Here is an 18,153-nt window from a genome sequence, read left to right as displayed (position 1 = left end):
TTGTTTTACTTTCATAAGGATCATTCTTTTCCCCAAAATTACTACTGTATCATGTAAATATCTGAAGACCTCACCAAGGACCCTCCCATGTATGAGGACCCAGAGAGGCAAAGAGTCCTGAATGGATAAAGTCTTTCTCCATCTTCCCACACAGCTAGACTTAGAAGTTAAAAAAAGTCACAGAAGTGTAGACTGGGGAGACTTCATTATTTTTCAGTGAAGTCAAGAGATTATTTTTGGATCAAGTAAACTTCTAACCACCTCAGGGCTATTTTTCCTCTCCGGACTATTCTACCTTGAGTTAGCTAAATTCACCCCTCCTGCCTCAGCCTTTTCCAGAATGCTATATAAATGGAGTCATACGTTATGCAGCCCTTTGAGACTGGCTTCTTTCACCTAGTATCACGTTTTTGAGATTCATCGGTGTTGTTGGGTGTATCCATGGTTCATTCCTTTTTACTGCAGAGTGGTATTCCACTGCACGTATTGTTTATCCATTCACCAATTGAAAGATATTTGTTAACTGTTTCCAGTTTTTGCTGTAAACATTGAGGAACAGATCTTTGTGTGAACTTAAGTTTTCGTTGCTTTTGGTAAATATTTAAGAGTGAGATTTAGGGCTCATATGGTATGTGTATATTTCACTTTATAAGAAACTGCCAAACTCTTTTCCAAAATGGCTGTAGCATTTGGTACACCAGCAGCAACATATGAGAGTCCTAGCTGATCTGCATCCTTGTCAACACTTGATATTGTCAGCATTTTTATTTCAGCCATTTTTGTAGAGGTACTTCATTGTGGCTCTTGATATTGTTGTTTCTAGGGCGGCACCTTAAATGTTGGTATTCCCAGGGATTCCATCTAGGGTACTCTTTTCTTCTCACTCTCACAGCTTTAAATTCTATCTACATGCTATTAAATTTCAAATCTGTATTTTCCATCTGGATTTCTCTCCTGAGCCTCCAGATTAACATATCAGGAAATCTCTTAGATATTCTCCTCTGGCAGAAAGGATGCCAGAACCAAGTTCATTACTGTGGTAAACTGCAAACAGCCATCAATTCTTCTCATCCCTGTATGCATGTCCCTTTGCAGGTGACTTTGCAGGTACTCCCATCAAAAGACGAAGTCAATTTCTCCACTTTTTGCCTCTGAACTTAGCCATATAACATTAGCAAACGTGACACAGAGGTTTGAATAGCACTTGAGCACTGGGGGGTTGTGCTTTCTTGCTGTTCTCACGCTCTCCCTAGGGAAGAATGTGAGCTAGCCTGCCAAATAGTGAGAGACACATGGCCCGGCCACCCCAATCAACAACCTATCCACAGGCAGATACGTGAATGAAGCCAACCCAGACCATCCAGCTGCCAACTGACCCCAGATACATGAGCAAGTTCATCAGAGATCAGCCAAGTCAGCTCAGAAGAAAAGAACCTACAAGCAAACCCACAGATTCATGAGTTAAGTAAATGAATGCTCAGAAAGCCACTCAGTTTGGGGGGTTTTGTTACATAATAATACAGAACTAATATAATTATCCTCCCCTATCAAGTAGCTTGTTTTATATTCCATATCTCAATAAGTGCTACTAATACCTACCACATTGCCCAAATCCGACACCTGGGGGAATTCTAGGATGCGTCCTCTCCCTCACCTCGACCTTCCACCACACTCCCACATACAAGTAGTCATCAATTCCTAATATAGTTAAATTTCTAGCTACTTAGTCCCTTATCATATTCTGAACTTTTTTAACAGTCTCTTAGTTGACATCCCATCCTACATTTTCCGTCTCTCCATATAAGAAAATCGCCTTTCAAAATTTCAATTCTGATCATGTCATAGCCCAGCTTAAAAGTCTTTAATTGTGCTCCACTATCTTTGACATAAAAATTAACTGCCTCAGCATACAAGACCATTGGGCATCTGGACTCTCCTCCAAGCTCACCTCTGCCACTCTTCCACATTCTCCTCAGCTTTTAACATTCCTAAAAGCCACAACCACAAATGGGTCATGCTACTCCACACCCCTGTGCCTATTTCTCCCCAACCCTCTCCTTTCCACTGGATTAACAACTGCCCATTCTTCCATAGCTCCAGCTCACCTCCACGCTTCCTCTAAACTCCCAAGGCAATTATAATCCTCTTCTCTTACTTCCACAGCCCTTTGGGACTTAAGACAGTATAATTAGTGGTTAAGTGTCTGAATTTCAACCAATCCTTTGCTTCTTACTAGTTATATGACCTTGGTCAAGTTACTTAACTTCATTGTATTGTACCTCAATTTCCTCAATAGAATGGGATGTGGCAGAGAATGTTACCCTTCCCTCCACCCTCCAGTATCCATTCTCTTCTTCCTTTAGATGACAGAACTCCTGAATTCTAGGTAGGCACATGGCCAGCCCACTAACAATCACATTCCTCAGCCTCCTTGCAGCAGATGTAACTATGTGTATGAGTTTCCCGTGGCTGCCGTAACAAATCACCAAACTTGGTGGCTTAAAACAACAGACATTTATTCTCCTGTAGTTCTCAAAGACCGAAGTCCAAAGTCAAGGTGTCGGCAGGGCCGTGTTCCCTCTGAAGGCTCTAGGAAAGAATCCTCTCTTGCCTCTTCCAGCTTCTGGTGGCTCCTGGTGTTCCTTGGCTTGTGGCCACATAACTCCATTCTCTGTCTCTGTCTTCACAAGGTCTCTCCTATGTATGTGTCTCCCCCTCTTTTGTCTCTTATAAGGTCATTTGTCATTGGATTTGGGGCCCACCTGGGTAATCAAGGGTGATCTCCTTTCAAGATCCTTAACTTAGTTACATTTGCAAAGTCTCTTTTTCCTCTGAAAGTAACATTCACAGCGTCTAGGTGTTAGGACATGGACTTATCTTTCGGCAGACAGCCATTCAACCCAATATACTATGTGACTATGACATATGAGTAGGAGTAATATATGCAATTCCAGAAGTCCTCCTTAAAGAAGAAGCTACTTGCTCTGGATTCCCCTTGCTCCCTTTCTACTGACTGAGAAGTAGTAACTACTGAAGCAACTTTGGAAGCCACGTGTTGAAGAGAGTAGAGTGGCAAGATGGCTCCGGATTACTCATCTAGGCGCTATTAAGTGAAATATACTTCCATCTTATAGAAGCCATTGGTTCTTGTTGTTGTTGCTTTAGTTCTGTTACAGCGCCTTATCTAGCACATGCAGCTAATAATAATATCTTAATAAAAATACATACCACTGGGCTTCCCTGGTGGCGCAGTGGTTGAGAGTCTGCCTGCCGGTGCAGGGGACACGGGTTCATGCCCCGGTCCGGGAAGATCCCGCATGCCGCGGAGCGGCTGGGCCCGTGAGCCATGGCCGCTGAGCCTGCGCGTCCGGAGCCTGTGCTCCGCAGCAGGAGAGGCCACGACAGTGAGAGGCCCGCGTACCGCGAAAAAAAAAAAAAAAAAATACCACTTAGGGTTGCATAAGGATTAAATGGATTAATAGAATGGAAAGCATTGCAGACATCACCTGACATATAGTAAGGACTAAATAAATGTCAGTGATTAGCCTCAGTGGTAACAGAGTAGCCCTGGTCACATTTAGTTATCGTTGCTTTACTTGTCTATCTCCTGCAGAAGACCAAACTTATTGGGGTAATGGCTTGGCACTTTCATCTCAGTATTGTACTTGAAAAACTACCAAACATTCTGTTACTGTTTAAAAGGGAAATGCAATTTAACTCTGCGTACCAATCATTACCCTAGGAGCTACTTTCATGAAAAGGTGAATACTAGGCCTGAAAAGCCTAGATGTCCCTTCCCTGCAAGCACCAATCTTTCAAGTTACAGGTCAATTGCTATCTTAATTAAGAAGCTTTTCTCATCTCTCAAAACAGGAAATTAAAATCTCCATCCTCCCACCATACCTTTACCACAACTTTTTATTTAGCCCTTATCATTGTCTACCTTGGGTTGCAATTATTTATAAACATATCTTATCTCCCTCAGTAGATTATAAATTCCTTGAGAGCTGCATTCGTTTCTGATTCATTTGAACCTTAGTAACTAGTTCACACACTGCACTGCACGGAGTGGATAACCAATAAATCTCTACTAAATTTATCAAGATCTTGCAGTGTGAAAACACAAGCTTCAAATAAGCCTGCCTCGCCACCTACCAGCTGTGAGACCTTGAGCATGTTAACTTTACTTCTCTACAGTGTGGTTTCCAAATCTGTAAAATGGGGCTATTAAGAATTAAGTAAGGTAACATGGATAAAGGCCATCAAAAGCACTCAAAGTTAAGAATTCCAATATTTAGGACTTTCTATTCTTAGAAAGAGCCATCTTGGTTATGAAGTTAAAGTGTTCACAGACAAAAGGCATTTGTTCAGTACTTGCAAAAAATTTAGACACATATTTAATTTCATACACAATATTAGAAGGGAGATTTTAACACACGAGCCCCCAGTTCAGGAAAATTGGCCCGTGGATACACGATCAGTAAGCAAGGGAGTTGTTCTAACACCACTAAACCACGTACATCACAAGTGTTAATTTTCTGCCCATTACTTTTCACTCTTCAAGGAGAACATTAAACTTCACAAGTCAAAGCCACAAATCAATCAAAGTTCATACAGCACATATATATTTTAGATATTCAATTAATTGTATGAGGGCAGCCCTAAACAGCAGTTGATTAGATTTCCAAAGTAGTCTTATTTGACCATTCATAACCACAGCAAACCTCCTCCAATAGAGACTAAGGTATTTTAAAGTACGAGCCCTTTTACAACCCTGACTAGCTTCAACAGAAGAAGGAAAGAAGCAAAGCAATCTCTTTCCATTTCATCCTTTGGGCCTTCTCTGAAACCTCACTGAAAAGAATAAACTTATTACCCCATTTCCACTGCCACTTAAGAGTTTAATAATAAGCTGTGGAAGGTTCTTAATATGATTACCACAAGTACACAGAATCAACACAACAGTAACATTGAACCGGAGAGTTTTAAAGACATTTGTTAATAAATTTTGTAACTTCTGGCTTGGAAATCCACTGCAATTTTCTAAACTTCTCTGAGTAGCAGCAAACCACAAAACACTACAACCTAAAAGAACTTCACTTAACGCATGTAGAAGTTCTCCTCTTCTGCTATTCACACTACAGATTTATATGTCAGAATGCACATTTTACACCAATGAGCTGAAATTTAGACACCCGGAATACAAAACTGTAATACTATAACAGGTCTATACATTGCTTTCTCATAAATGAAGTAATCAGCTAACAACTATGTTACATGCTGGGTAGTATTAAGACCTCCAAAAAAAGCATGTGACAAAAAAACTGAAATTATATTGCCTTTAAGAATTATAATTTTTTTCTAGAAAAACATTTATTTATTAATTCAACAAAAATTAAGTCAGCCCCAGTGATACTGAAAACACTGTTCTTGATCTTGGGAATTCAACAGAACGTAGTCTTGCCCTCAAACACTTGGCAGTCTAATTGCAGGTCTTTCAACTAAAGAAACGAGTGCAAATTCTGAGCACGCACAGCACTGTGACCGCGTCCTCAGGCCCAAGTTCACTGACACCACAGTGGATCTCAGCCTGTGGGCAGGTTCCAAGCTCGAGCTCCCGCATCTCTCCTCTTGTCCTCATGAGGGCTTCCCTGACACTTGAAGAACTTGCTCAGCTGCAAGCAGCAGCAATCCAGATGTCTGTGTGGGAGGGGGTGACGACTCAACCCACAGAGGATGGAAGCTGGTCCCAGCCTTTCCGCCCTTGGGTAGGAGATTCTGAAGCACGTTCCTCCTGGTTTCTCCGAGGGCCCTGCAGGACTGAGTTCCAGCTGCCACAGTGGCGGGCCTCATTCACACTTTACTGACTTTCATTCCATGAGGCTGACTCTCCTTCACTCCCTCACTCACGCTTCCCAGGACCACCTCCCAAGGTAATTCCCTCCATCCGCATCTTCCAGGGTCGAATGTGTAGATGCTCCAACTAACACAGTCCTAATCTATTTCTCTTCAGATATATCCAATCACACTAGAAGAACACATGAAAGGAGAGTATCATATATATCCCTTTTTTTTTTTTTTTTTTTTTTTTTTTTGCGGTACGCGGGCCTCTCACTGCTGCGGCCTCTCCCGTTGCGGAGCACAGGCTCCGGACGCGCAGGCTCAGCGGCCATGGCTCACGAGCCCAGCTGCTCCACGGCATGTGGGATCCTCCCAGACCGGGCCACGAACCCGTGTCCCCTGCATCGGCAGGCGGACCCTCAATCACTATGCCACCAGGGAAGCCCACATATATCCCTTTTATCCACTTAAATTTCAAGATGTCATGAGGCTGGGCATTTGAATAAATAACGTGGATGAGAGTTAAGATCGAAAAAGAGAGAAAGAGGAAGCTTGGCAGGTTAGAACAATGACCAATGCTAAAAAGATGAAAGTAGCCAATTCTCCACTTGGTTCCAAAATACCAATTATGCAGCACAGGAGGAGGGAAACAAGGGTCCAGAGATGCGAATGAAAAAGCCTCAGGAGTCTGGGTTGACTAACAGTTGCAGGTGAGTTAGGGAGTCCTACTCAGGACTCTTGGGCTGCAAGTGTGGCATCCAAAAAAGAGGGAGAGTCTCATCAGACTGCACCCAAATGTACCATGTTCAGTTCTTTCTACACCGCTAAGAATTAATTTGACAAACAGGAGCCTAACCAGAAACCAAACACAGCAGTGTGATGAAGACTAGAGAAATCACTGAAGAATCTGTAGCTGGCAACAGGTGAAAGAATTTTTTTAAATTAAGACCGTAGACGAAAAAGATCTACAGGAATATAATCGTTCTAAATAAATACTTAAAGCTCCACTGTGTGGAAGAGGGATTAGATGGAATTTATGTGGCTTTACTGGACCAACAGGTAGAACTTACCGGAGGGCATTATTCAATAGACAGTATGGTATAGTGGTTAAAAACAAACAGCTCTGGAGTCAGACAAACTTGTTTTGACTCCCAGTTCTACCACTAATAAGCTCAGCGACCTTAAAACGGTTGTATACTTTCTTTATACTGAACTGTCCAACTGCAAAATTGGGATAGCAACAATTTCTACTTTATAGGGTTATTGTGATGACTAAACATTAATGCACAGGAAGCCCTGAGCCCAGTGTAGCATGTATTAAATGCTCGATAAATGGTAGTAACTTCAAATCTGAAACAGTTTCAGTCTTCATCCCAAAAAATTTACACTAACATCAAATCTGAAGAAATACAATAAAGCAATTGTTAAGCTGTTAGAGGAAGTATTTATAATTGCCTCATACCAGAGGACTACTGTGCTAGACAAGACTGACATGTTCAACTACATAAAAAGTCGAAGCTACTACCTAGCTGGATGGCTTTTTCACAGATGCTTTTAAGCGTATAACCTCCATGAGTAGAGCCAAAAGGTAAGAGTGCCAGCCTTCAAGACAACTTCCCGGAATTATATGCAGAGAAGGAACTGAGTTAAAGAAATGGTCTTGTCAGTGTTCTCCCAAGTCCCTGAAACTCACTACCTGCTTTCATGTGGCACCGCACAGCAGAGAAAGACCCTGTTTTAGCTCCTGAAGCATTCTAACTTGTTGCCTCAGAATGACTTTTTGCTTTCCAGAAGCAGCCACTTGGTAGGGTTAGCGGATTAGGAAACAGTCATGTGTCAAATGACCACAGAGTCTCAGAGTTGGAAATTGCAAGACCAAATGGCCCAAGGCTGTGAACTATCTAATCAACCAAGAAAAGGAGCTGTCTCCGCTTTCCTCAGCCCTCCTGGGGAGTGGCCCCCGGGGTTCTGCATTACTTCTGAGTTTTATCACCCTGATGGTAATAAAAGGACACACAAACCTCCCTTGTTTTGATTTAGATCAGTTTCTCCTCCTAATAGAAAATGCACACGTATTAATACACACAAACTTTTGGAAAAATCTACACCAGGGTTTTCTAGAGAACAGGGGGAGACGTACGTGCATAAAAGAACAAGGAGAAAAAAAAGAAAAATGAAAATATAAAGTCAACAAAAATAACTGCTATAATTTAGTGTGGGGGAAGAGGGTTAAATTGTATATCAAAAAACAGGACCAGTGATGAATCGTGTTGATAATATGTGCCCCTGTACAAGGCAAGGAGAAGGGCAGTTAACCTAAGTGCCATTCCTTCTCAAAACCTAAGCCCCCTCTAATCATGACAAAAACATCAGACAGACCGAAACCAAGGGACATTCTACAAAATACCTGGCCAGTACCCTTCGAAAGTATCAAGGTCATAAAAAAAAACAAGGAAAGACTAAGAAAGTGCCACAGGCCAGAGGAGACTAAGGAGCCATGATGACTAACGGCGCGTGGGATCCTGGATGGGATGATGGGGAAAGGACAATGGAAAACTGGTAACATGTGAAGGAAGCCTGGAATTTAGTCAATAGGAATGTACAAATGGTAATTTCTTGGTTTTGACAAATGTACCATGGTTATGTAAGATGCTAACACAGGGGAAACTGGATGGAAGGGAAGTCTCTATACTACCTTTACGACTCCTCTTACATCTAACTGTATTCCAGGGACCTCCCTGGTGGTCCAGTGGGTAAGACTGCACACTCCCAATGCAGGGGGCCTAGGTTCGATCCCTGGTCGGGAAACTAGATCCCACATGCATGCCACAACTAAGAAGCCCGCATGCCTCAAATAAGACCCAGCGCAGCCACAATAAATAAATTAAATAAATAAATATTTATAAATAAATAAAAATGTATTCCAAAGTTTAAAGTTGATCTTTTTTTTTTTTGTGGTACGCGGGCCTCTCACTGTTGTGGCCTCTCCCGCTGCGGAGCACAGGCTCCGGACGCACAGGCTCAGCGGCCATGGCTCACAGGCCCAGCCACTCCGCGGCATGTGGGATCCTCCCGGACCAGGGCACGAACCCGTGTCCCCTGCATTGGCAGGCGGACTCTCAATCACTGCGCCACCAGGGAAGCCCTAAAGTTGATCTTTAAAAATGAGAGAATATTTGATCATGAAAAGAATTTTGCACTCACTTAAGAGAAAGCCAATGTGCTTCGGTTAATACTATTCCGTTTGGGTGGTTTCTACTGAAAATAGCTCTCCATCCGCCAGGTTTTAAATAACCCTTGGGAAGTTGTTTGTTTGTTAAAACTTCACTTCCTCTGTTCACGAGAGGCAGTGTGACACGGTCAAAGGAGCACTTCTCGTACGATTCTGTGTATTGAGGAGACAGGTTAGCCTCTTTCAAACTCCGGCTCCTCATTCAAAAAAGTGGGGAACTGTACTAGATTTACTTTTAATTGGCTAAAGCTCTAAGATTGTATGATTCACTTGAACAAATCATAAAGTGAGTATGAAAACTAAAAATCTTTTCAAATTAATTTCAGAACATCATTTGGCTAAGGCAAGAGGGACCGAGGTGCCGCTGAACGATAGTTTCTGATACACTATAGCTTCTCCACATTAGCTGAAAAGTAACAAGAAAGGAGGGTGCTCTGGAAACCTAGCAGAGGAGTCTGGAAATGCAGGAGCGGTGATCTTGGAAGGCAAATCTATGAAAAAGTGATGGCTTTTACAGCCAAAGGGAACAGGAGAAATACACTCAGGAAGAGAAGAGTGAAGCTGCAAAAACACAAGGTATGAGAAAGGATACAGCATTTGGGAAAACGAGGTTTGCTTATGGCTGCCGTGCAGTGTGAAGGTCAGGGCAGAGACAAGCCCATCTCAGGGAACCCTCCTCCGGGGCTCCGTCAGGATGGGCTTCCAAGAACCAGAGAAGAGTCGGAGCTTTAAGACAAAAGGGAACCTTGAATCTCCAACTGGAAAATACCCTCCTTCTCCAATGGTGAGTGGAGTGAGACAAATGGCTTAGTCTTAAACTAGAGGTAGAAAATGAGAGCAAACTAGCAAGGACAATGACCTAAAGTATTAGATTACAGGAAAAGCCAGCCTTCCAGGGGCAGACGGAGCACCTGAGTGATTCATACTTTGAACCAGTGCCCGCTGAATCATATGACACCAAGTATCTGTGTATTATTACCTACTGGGTACAGAGCTGTTACCGCAGAGTTCCCTCAGATACAGTAAAATATCTAAAAAAAAAAAGGCAGCCACAAAACCTGAAGGTTTATCTTTGACAGATTAACCTCCCCTGACTGACAGAGAGGAATAAGGCTACCCAAGCTCGTGGCCGTGAAGCGTGAAGCACCCCTGGGAACCAAGTTGTTTCACATGATCCCAGGGAAAGTTTGGGTCTCCCACCCACAAGCATCTAATGGCTTTTTTTTTTTTTTCTTTTTGGATGTCTACTATGGGCAAACCTCTGTGCCTGGGAAACACACACAAAAAATAAATAAATAAAATCTTCCCCTTGAAGAGGTTATAATGCAAGAGCAGAGTCAAATATGTTTAAAGGAAATACATTATGCCTATTATAAGTTAGCTACGGTTTGTATAATGACTTAAAACACTTTTACATTTATTCTCTGGAAAGATTCCAAGCCTCGCAAAGCCTTGTGTGGTAAGATTATTCTTGTTTTTATACAGCCCTGATCTCAGCAGCCAATGACAGCTGTCCTCTGAGACGCTAAGTGGCTGGGTGACCTACTTAAGATGACACAGCCAGAGAAAGTGCAGTTAAAACCCGGACCCCAAGCTTTTTTCTGTTACAAATGCTGATTTGTTGTCCTAGTTCGCTTTTAAAACTTTTTATCTTTATCATCCTACAGTTCACAAAGAAGTGTCTGTGGATCTCGATTTGCTTATCATCCCTACTCTGAACTCAGTGTGTCTCTTCCACCTGAGGAACAGTGGTTTTCTACAATTTAGGAAGGTTCTCGCCCATATCTCTTTACATGTTGCCTCATTCTCATGCGCTCCAGCCTCTCCTTCTAGAATTCGATTAGATGCTGCTGGATCTTCTCAGTCCCTCCTCCAAGCTTTTAATGACTTGTTCAAACTTTCCTCTGCACTGCATTCTGGGTAATTTCCTCAGCTCTCTTTTCTATAACACTGTCTCCTCATTTTTATATAATAGCTAGTTCATGCTCTTTAGAACCTGTATCTTCCTTTTCATATTGCCCATTCTTCCATTAGGCTCCTCTAGCCTCTTCTGTCTCTGAAATCATTTCCACACACTTACTGCACAGTGTCTGGCAAGGTGTCCCGGAGCACTTCGCATCTTGTTTGCCACAACTGCTGACTCTCCTTCATGTAGTTCTACTGTGAGTCCATCCTCGGTGGGAACTGTGTATAGTTGAGAACACCTCACGTGCCCAGGGCTGGGGGAGTGTCCCCACTGAGCACTGTTATGGGTGCTTCTAATGGGTGGTGTATATCTCCCACAGCCTTCTTTCTGCTAATTTCTCCACCTGGGGAGACATCTGGATCACTTATTCAAAGTGACCAATTTCGGGACTTCCCTCGTGGTGCAGTGGTTAAGAATCCACCTGCCAGTGCAGGGGACACGGGTTTGAGCCCTGGTCCGGGAAGATCCCACATGCTGCAGAGCAACTAAGTCCATGCGCCACAACTACTGAGCCTGTGCTCTAGAGCCCATGAGCCACAACTACTGAGCCCGCACGCCACAACTACTGAAGCCCGTGCACCTAGAGCCCGTGCTCTGCAACGAGAGGCCACCGCAATGAGAAGCTTATGTACCGCAACGAAAAGTAGCCCCCGTTTGCTGCAACTAGAGAAAGCCCACGTGCAGCAACAAAGACCCAACACAGCCAAAAATTAATTAATTAATTAATTTTTTTTTTTTTAAGTGACCAATTCCACTCAAAGGACATTTACTGTCCTCATCACTCTCTCTGCAAGATGAAAATGCAATATTCTTGCATATTATTATAAGAACTGTGTAGAAAGTGTCTATCACAGAAAGTGAAACATGGGAAACATGTACCAAACATTAGGCATCTCCCTTCCCCACTGCAGGGAGAGCACATCCTGAGTTGGGTCTGGGGCTCTAGCAAATCCCTTTGACTCTCTCTCTAGATCTGTATCCCTTATTAAACCTGCTTTTCATCGTTGTGAGGAGGAATGCTTACACAGTATGTTCAAAATGAATGCTGTTTTTAAATTATTATTATAAGTATACAAAAACTATGAAATTGATTTGCACAAGCTCTTAATTACTGGTTTTAGTTGTCTATGATTCTCTGCAAATTCCATTAATCCTTCTCTTGTAACAGTTATAATCAGTCTCCTACTAGGAACAATTTCTCAGTTGATAGTATGACACTGTCTCTAAAATTATACCTACGAGGGAGTTCTAAGACAATTGGCAGTTATTAGATACCAACCAAAGTGACATTTTAAAAGCTAAGCTAACACGTCAGCGTCACCATCCTGGAGATTTTACAAAGATAAATTAAAGAGTTGATAATGAAACACTAACATTTATAGTACAACTCACACGGAAATATATAAACACATATCATTCGGCTGTATTTACTGGTTTGAAAAGTGGCCTCTCACAGTTAATTACCCAGATTTCCTTGCAACACACAGACTATTGTCCAGCAAAACAAAACTTGAAACTATTCTTTCAGTATCAACCCTTCAACGTGTAAAAGAAGAAAAATGATGGGGATATTTTTGAAAGAATTTTCAGTGGACATATTTCTGTTTGAAAGTTTCACACTGAATAAAGTTCTAACATTCCTTATTTTAAGACACAAAAGTATCCCCAGTTGGTTCACATAATATAAAGTAAGCATCTCTTTCTTACCTCGGAACTTCTTGGGAGGGTTGGCGAGGTCCCCCGCCTCTGGGTGCACCACACATCTGTCATCCACTAGCCTGGAAGGAAAAGCATGTTCACATGTTGACATCGTCATATTCACAAAGCGCTGACTGCACGTGGATACTGCATAAATATTTACAGTTTTAATACCATTCTTCACTCAGAAAGGTTTGAAGAGTCATGGATTTGTAAAAGGATTTGGTTACGAGGACATGAATTAAAGCAGGGTTTATGAAACACAAAATTAAGAAACATTGTTAAGTGGTAGGAAACTGGTTAGAGAAATCATGATATAGACAAACCACGGAACACTGTAGAGCTAGTTACAATTCTATTCTTTAAATGCACTGGCCTGCAAAACATGTATAATATGTTGTGAAAATAAGTGGGAACCAATCAATAAGGTATTGTATACATTTAAACACACACACACACACACACACACACACACACCCCTCTACACAGACACATATGATGAGGATTGGAACAGAGGCACCAAAACATTAACAGTGGTCAGACTGCTCATAGGTTTTTGTTTTTGTTTTGCCGTACGCGGGCCTCTCACTGTTGTGGCTTCTCCCATTGCGGAGCACAGTCTCCGGACGCACAGGCTCAGCGGCCATGGCTCACGGGCCCAGCCGCTCCGCGGCATGTGGGATCTTCCCGGACCGAGGCACGAACCCGCGTCCCCTGCATCGGCAGGCGGACTCTCAACCACTGCGCCACCACGGAAGCCCTGCCCATAGGTTTTATGTTCTTGCGTGTGTGCGTGTGTGTTGTTTTGTTTTTCTTTTATAAGGAATGTGTAAGCTTATGAGATCAGGCTTACAGAATGACCACACAGTGTGGTAAAGAGCTCTCCTCCTGTGTTCAACCCTGGCTCGGTCACTTTCCAGCCAGGTGACTTTGAGCCTCCTTCTTTACACCTGCAAAACAAGGATAAGAGTACCCACCCCACAGCATTGTTAGGAAGATTAAATGATGTAACATCTGTAAAGTACCTAGTACAGTTTCTGGCATAGAGTAAGCCCTTATACAAGTGCTTAAAAGATAAATAAAATCAGGGACGTTCCCTGCCTTATTCCTCACCATACTGTCTGCCTCTAGAAAGGTGCCTACACATAGTGAGTACTCAGCAAACATTACTCAAATGAATAAAGTACCTATCTAGTTACAAAAACGTACCCCTATTAAAATATTCACGAGAAGCCAATTTCCAGGACAATTCCCGGAGAAGCTGAATCGCTGACCTGACAGCCAGGAGGCGTGAATCTCCTGCTCAGAGTAATATCTGACTAGCAAAAGACTCACTAATGTTCATTTTTTCCATTGATTAAGTGATGGAAGTAACTGGGGTTTTCTCCAGAATATTGTGACAATGCATGTGAATTAGTTCCAAATTTGTGAGCTCGTTTGAAGAGAGATGCCCCAGTTGTGACTTTGTTTTTAAAAAAAAAAAAACATATTAATCGGACTCACTAGTATGCATTAACTCCAGCATTCGTGACCAAATGCCCCCTTGAACTAGGATGATTACACAAATCAAGATGAAACTTTTAGTTCTTGGGTTACAAAAGCATCCACTTCCTAAATCACTGGATTTTTCTATGAGATCCAATTTCCACACACAAAAAAATGCTAATTTGATCAAGCAATATGCTTCTTTCTTTTATTTTTTTAATATACTTCATTCACACTGGCTTACTAAAATGTGCTTTTACAGGAGCTGCCAAGCATGCAAGAAATTCCTTTTAAGAGTCTTTAAAATTGTTTTCTTAGGGGCTTCCCTGGTGGCGCAGTGGTTGGGAGTCCGCCTGCCAATGCAGGGGACACGGGTTCGTGCCCCGGTCCGGGAAGATCCCACATGCCGCGGAGCAGCTGGGCCCGTGAGCCATGGCCGCTAAGCCTGCACATCCGGAGCCTGTGCTCCGCAACAGGAGAAGCCACTGCAGTGAGAGGCCCACGTACCGCCAAAAAAAAAAAAAAAAAAAAAAAGAGCACAGGAACAGGATTTGGGTTTGGAGAGCTGTTGAGTAGCATATTAAGTGTATTTAGAAATACGTGCTTAAGAAGCAGAAGGCAGATGGTATAGCTAGGTTCTGGCACTTGGATGGTCACGTGGAATATGTGTAAGGGGACATAGCAGTAGGGGCAAAGAGACCCCATAAGGGATTTAAAAAAATTAAATAAAAAAAAAAAAAAAAAAATTGTTTTCTTAGAAACAGGAAGTCACATTGGGTCAAGAGAAAGCAAACCCAAACCTCCACAATATCCGATGAGGCTGTAACACTGAACGTGAAAGCCTCAGAGTCCTGAGAACGTCAAAACGTAATATTTAAATTTTTAAAAATGCTGTGAGGGAAAGGTCAGCTTTTCTAATTAGTTAGGACACGTTAAGAATTCAAAACATAATAATCAAAAAACAAAAAAAAAAACAGGGGTGCGGAGGGCAAAGTGACGAGAGATGCCCACACAGAGGATCGGTGCCGACCGGCACTCACCAGCCCGAGAGGCTTGTCTGCTCACCCGCTGGAGCGGGAGCTGAGGCTCGGTCTTCGGTCGGAGGGCAGGGAGAGGACTGGGGTTGGACGCGTGAACACAGCCTGCAGGGGGTTAGTGCACCACGGCTAGCCGGGAGGGAGTCCGGGGAAAAGTCTGGACCTGCTGAAGAGACAAGAAACTTTTTCTTCCCTCTTTGTTTCCTGGTGCGCGAGGAGAGCGGATTAAGAGCGCTGCTTAAAGGAGCTCCAGAGACGCGTGCGAGCCGCGGCCATCAGCACGGACCCCAGAGACGGGCATGAGACGCTAATGCTGCTGCTGCCGCCACCAAGAAGCCTGTGTGAGAGCACAGGTCACTATCCACACCTCCCTTCCGGGGAGCCTGTGCAGGCCGCCACTGCCAGGGTCCCGGGATCCAGGGTCAACTCCTCCGGGAGAACGCGCGGCGCGCCACAGGCTGGTGCATCGTCCCGCTGGCCTCTGCCGCCGCAGGCCCGCCCCGCACGCAGTGCCCCTCCCTCCCCCCCCCCCCCGCCCCCGGCCTGAGTGAGCCGGAGCCCACGAATCAGCGGCTCCTTTAACCCCGTCCTATCTGAGTGAAGAACAGACGCCCTCCGGCGACCTACACGCAAAGGCAGGGCCAAATCCAAAGCTGAACCCCGGGAGCTGTGAGAACAAAGAAGAGAAAGGGAAATCTCTCCCAACAGCCTCAGGAGCAGCGGATTAAAGCTCCACAATCAACTTGATGTACCTGCATCTGTGGAATACCTGAATAGACAACGAATCATCCCAAATTGAGGAGGTGGACTTTGAGAGCAAGATTTATGATTTTTTCCCCTTTTCCTCTTTTTGTGAGTGTGTATGTGTATGCTTCTGTGTGAGATTTTGTCTGTATAGCTTTGCTTTCACCATTTGTCCTAGGGTTCTATCCGTCCGTTTTTTGGTTTATTTTGTTTTTACTTTTCTAAAACAATTTTTTCTTAATAATTATTTTTTATTTTAATAACTTTATTTTATCTTACTATACTTTCTTTTCTTTTATCCTCTTTCTTTCTTTCTACTTCTTCTCCCTTTTATTCTGAGCCATGTGGATGAAAGGTTCTTGGTGCTGCAGCCAGGAGTCAGTGCTGTGCCTCTGAGATGGGAGAGCCAACTTCAGACACTGGTCCACAAGAGACCTCCCAGCTCCACGTAATATCAAATGGCGAAAATCTCCCAGAGATCTCCATCTCAACACCAACACCCAGCTTAACTCAACGACCAGAAAGCCACAGTGCAGGACATCCTATGCCAAACGACTAGCAAGACAGGAACACGACCCCACCCATTAGCAGAGAGGCTGCCTAACATCATACTAAGTCCTCAGACACCCCAAAACACACCACCAGACGTGGACCTGCCCACCAGAAAGACAAGATCCAGCCTCAACCACCAGAACACAGGCACAAGTCCCCTCCACCAGGAAGCCTACACAACCCAAAGAACCAACTTTAGCCACTGGCGACAGACACCAAAAACAACCTGCAGCCTGCAAAAAGGAGACCCCAAACACAGTAAGATAAACAAAATGAGAAGACAGAGAAACACACAGCAGATGAAGGAGCAAGATAAAAACCCACCAGACCTAACAAATGAAGAGGAAATAGGCAGTCTACCTGAAAAAGAATTCAGAATAATGATAGTAAAGATGATCCAAAATCGTGGAAACAGAATAGAGAAAATGCAAGAAACATTTAACAAGGACCTAGAAGAACTAAAGATGAAACAAGCAACGATGAACACAATAAATGAAATTAAAAATACTCTAGAAGGGATCAATAGCAGAATAACTGAGGCAGAAGAACGGATAAGTGACCTGGAAGATAAAATAGTGGAAATAACTACTGCAGAGCAGAATAAAGAAAAAAGAATGAAAAGAACTGAGGACAATCTCAGAGACCTCTGGGACAACACTAAATGCATCAACATTCGAATTATAGGGGTTCCAGAAGAAGAAGAGAAAAAGAAAGGGACTGAGAAGATATTTGAAGAGATTATAGTTGAAAACTTCCCTAATATGGGAAAGGAAATATTTAATCAAGTCCAGGAAGCACAGAGAGTCCCATACAGGATAAATCCAAGGAGAAACACGCCAGGACACATATTAATCAAACTGTCAAAAATTAAATACAAAGAAAACATATTAATAGCAGCAAGGGGGCTTCACTGGTGGCGCAGTGGTTGGGAGTCCGCCTGCCGATGCAGGGGACGCAGGTTCGTGCCCCAGTCCGGGAGGATCCCACATGCCGCAGAGCAGCCGGGCCCGTGAGCCGTGGCCGCTGGGCCTGTGCGTCTGGAACCTGTGCTCTGCGGCGGGAGAGGCCACAGCCGTGAGAGGCCCACATACCGCAAAAAGAAAAAGAAAAAAAGCACCAAGGGAAAAACAACAAATAACACACAAGGGAATCCCCATAAGGTTAACAGCTGATCTTTCAGCAGAAACTCTGCAAGCCAGAAGGGACTGGCAGGACATATTTAAAGTGATGAAGGAGAAAAACCAACCAAGATTACTCTACCCAGCAAGGATCTCATTAACATTTGATGGAGAAATTAAAACCTTTACAGACAAGCAAAAGCTGAGAGAGTTCAGCACCACCAAACCAGCTTTACAACAAATGCTAAAGGATCTTCTCTAGGCAAGAAACACAAGAGAAGGAAAAGATCTACAATAACAAACCCAAAACAATTTAAAAAATGGGAATAGGAACATACATGTCGATAATCACCTTAAATGTAAATGGATTAAATGCTCCCACCAAAAGACACAGACAGGCTGAATGGATACAAAAACAAGACCCATATATATGCTGTCTGCAAGAGACCCACTTCAGACCTAGAGACATATACAGACTGA

At 43.3% G+C, this 18,153-nt stretch overlaps 1 protein-coding gene across 2 annotated transcripts in view; it reads right to left on the bottom strand.

Annotated features, from left to right (window-relative positions):
- Positions 1 to 18,153, bottom strand: part of ITPR2 (inositol 1,4,5-trisphosphate receptor type 2) — a 530,755-nt gene that overhangs the window by 470,939 nt on the left and 41,663 nt on the right. For both annotated transcript variants that reach the window (XM_032646410.1, XM_032646411.1), the window contains exon 2: positions 12,747 to 12,817. In XM_032646410.1, the coding sequence (XP_032502301.1) occupies positions 12,747 to 12,817 (71 nt within the window). The remainder of the gene's footprint in view (positions 1 to 12,746; positions 12,818 to 18,153) is intronic.

This window comes from Phocoena sinus, chromosome 10 (assembly GCF_008692025.1).
Source record: "Phocoena sinus isolate mPhoSin1 chromosome 10, mPhoSin1.pri, whole genome shotgun sequence".
Taxonomy (NCBI): Eukaryota; Metazoa; Chordata; class Mammalia; order Artiodactyla; family Phocoenidae; genus Phocoena; species Phocoena sinus.
This window is presented reverse-complemented; position numbering and strand designations above follow the sequence as displayed.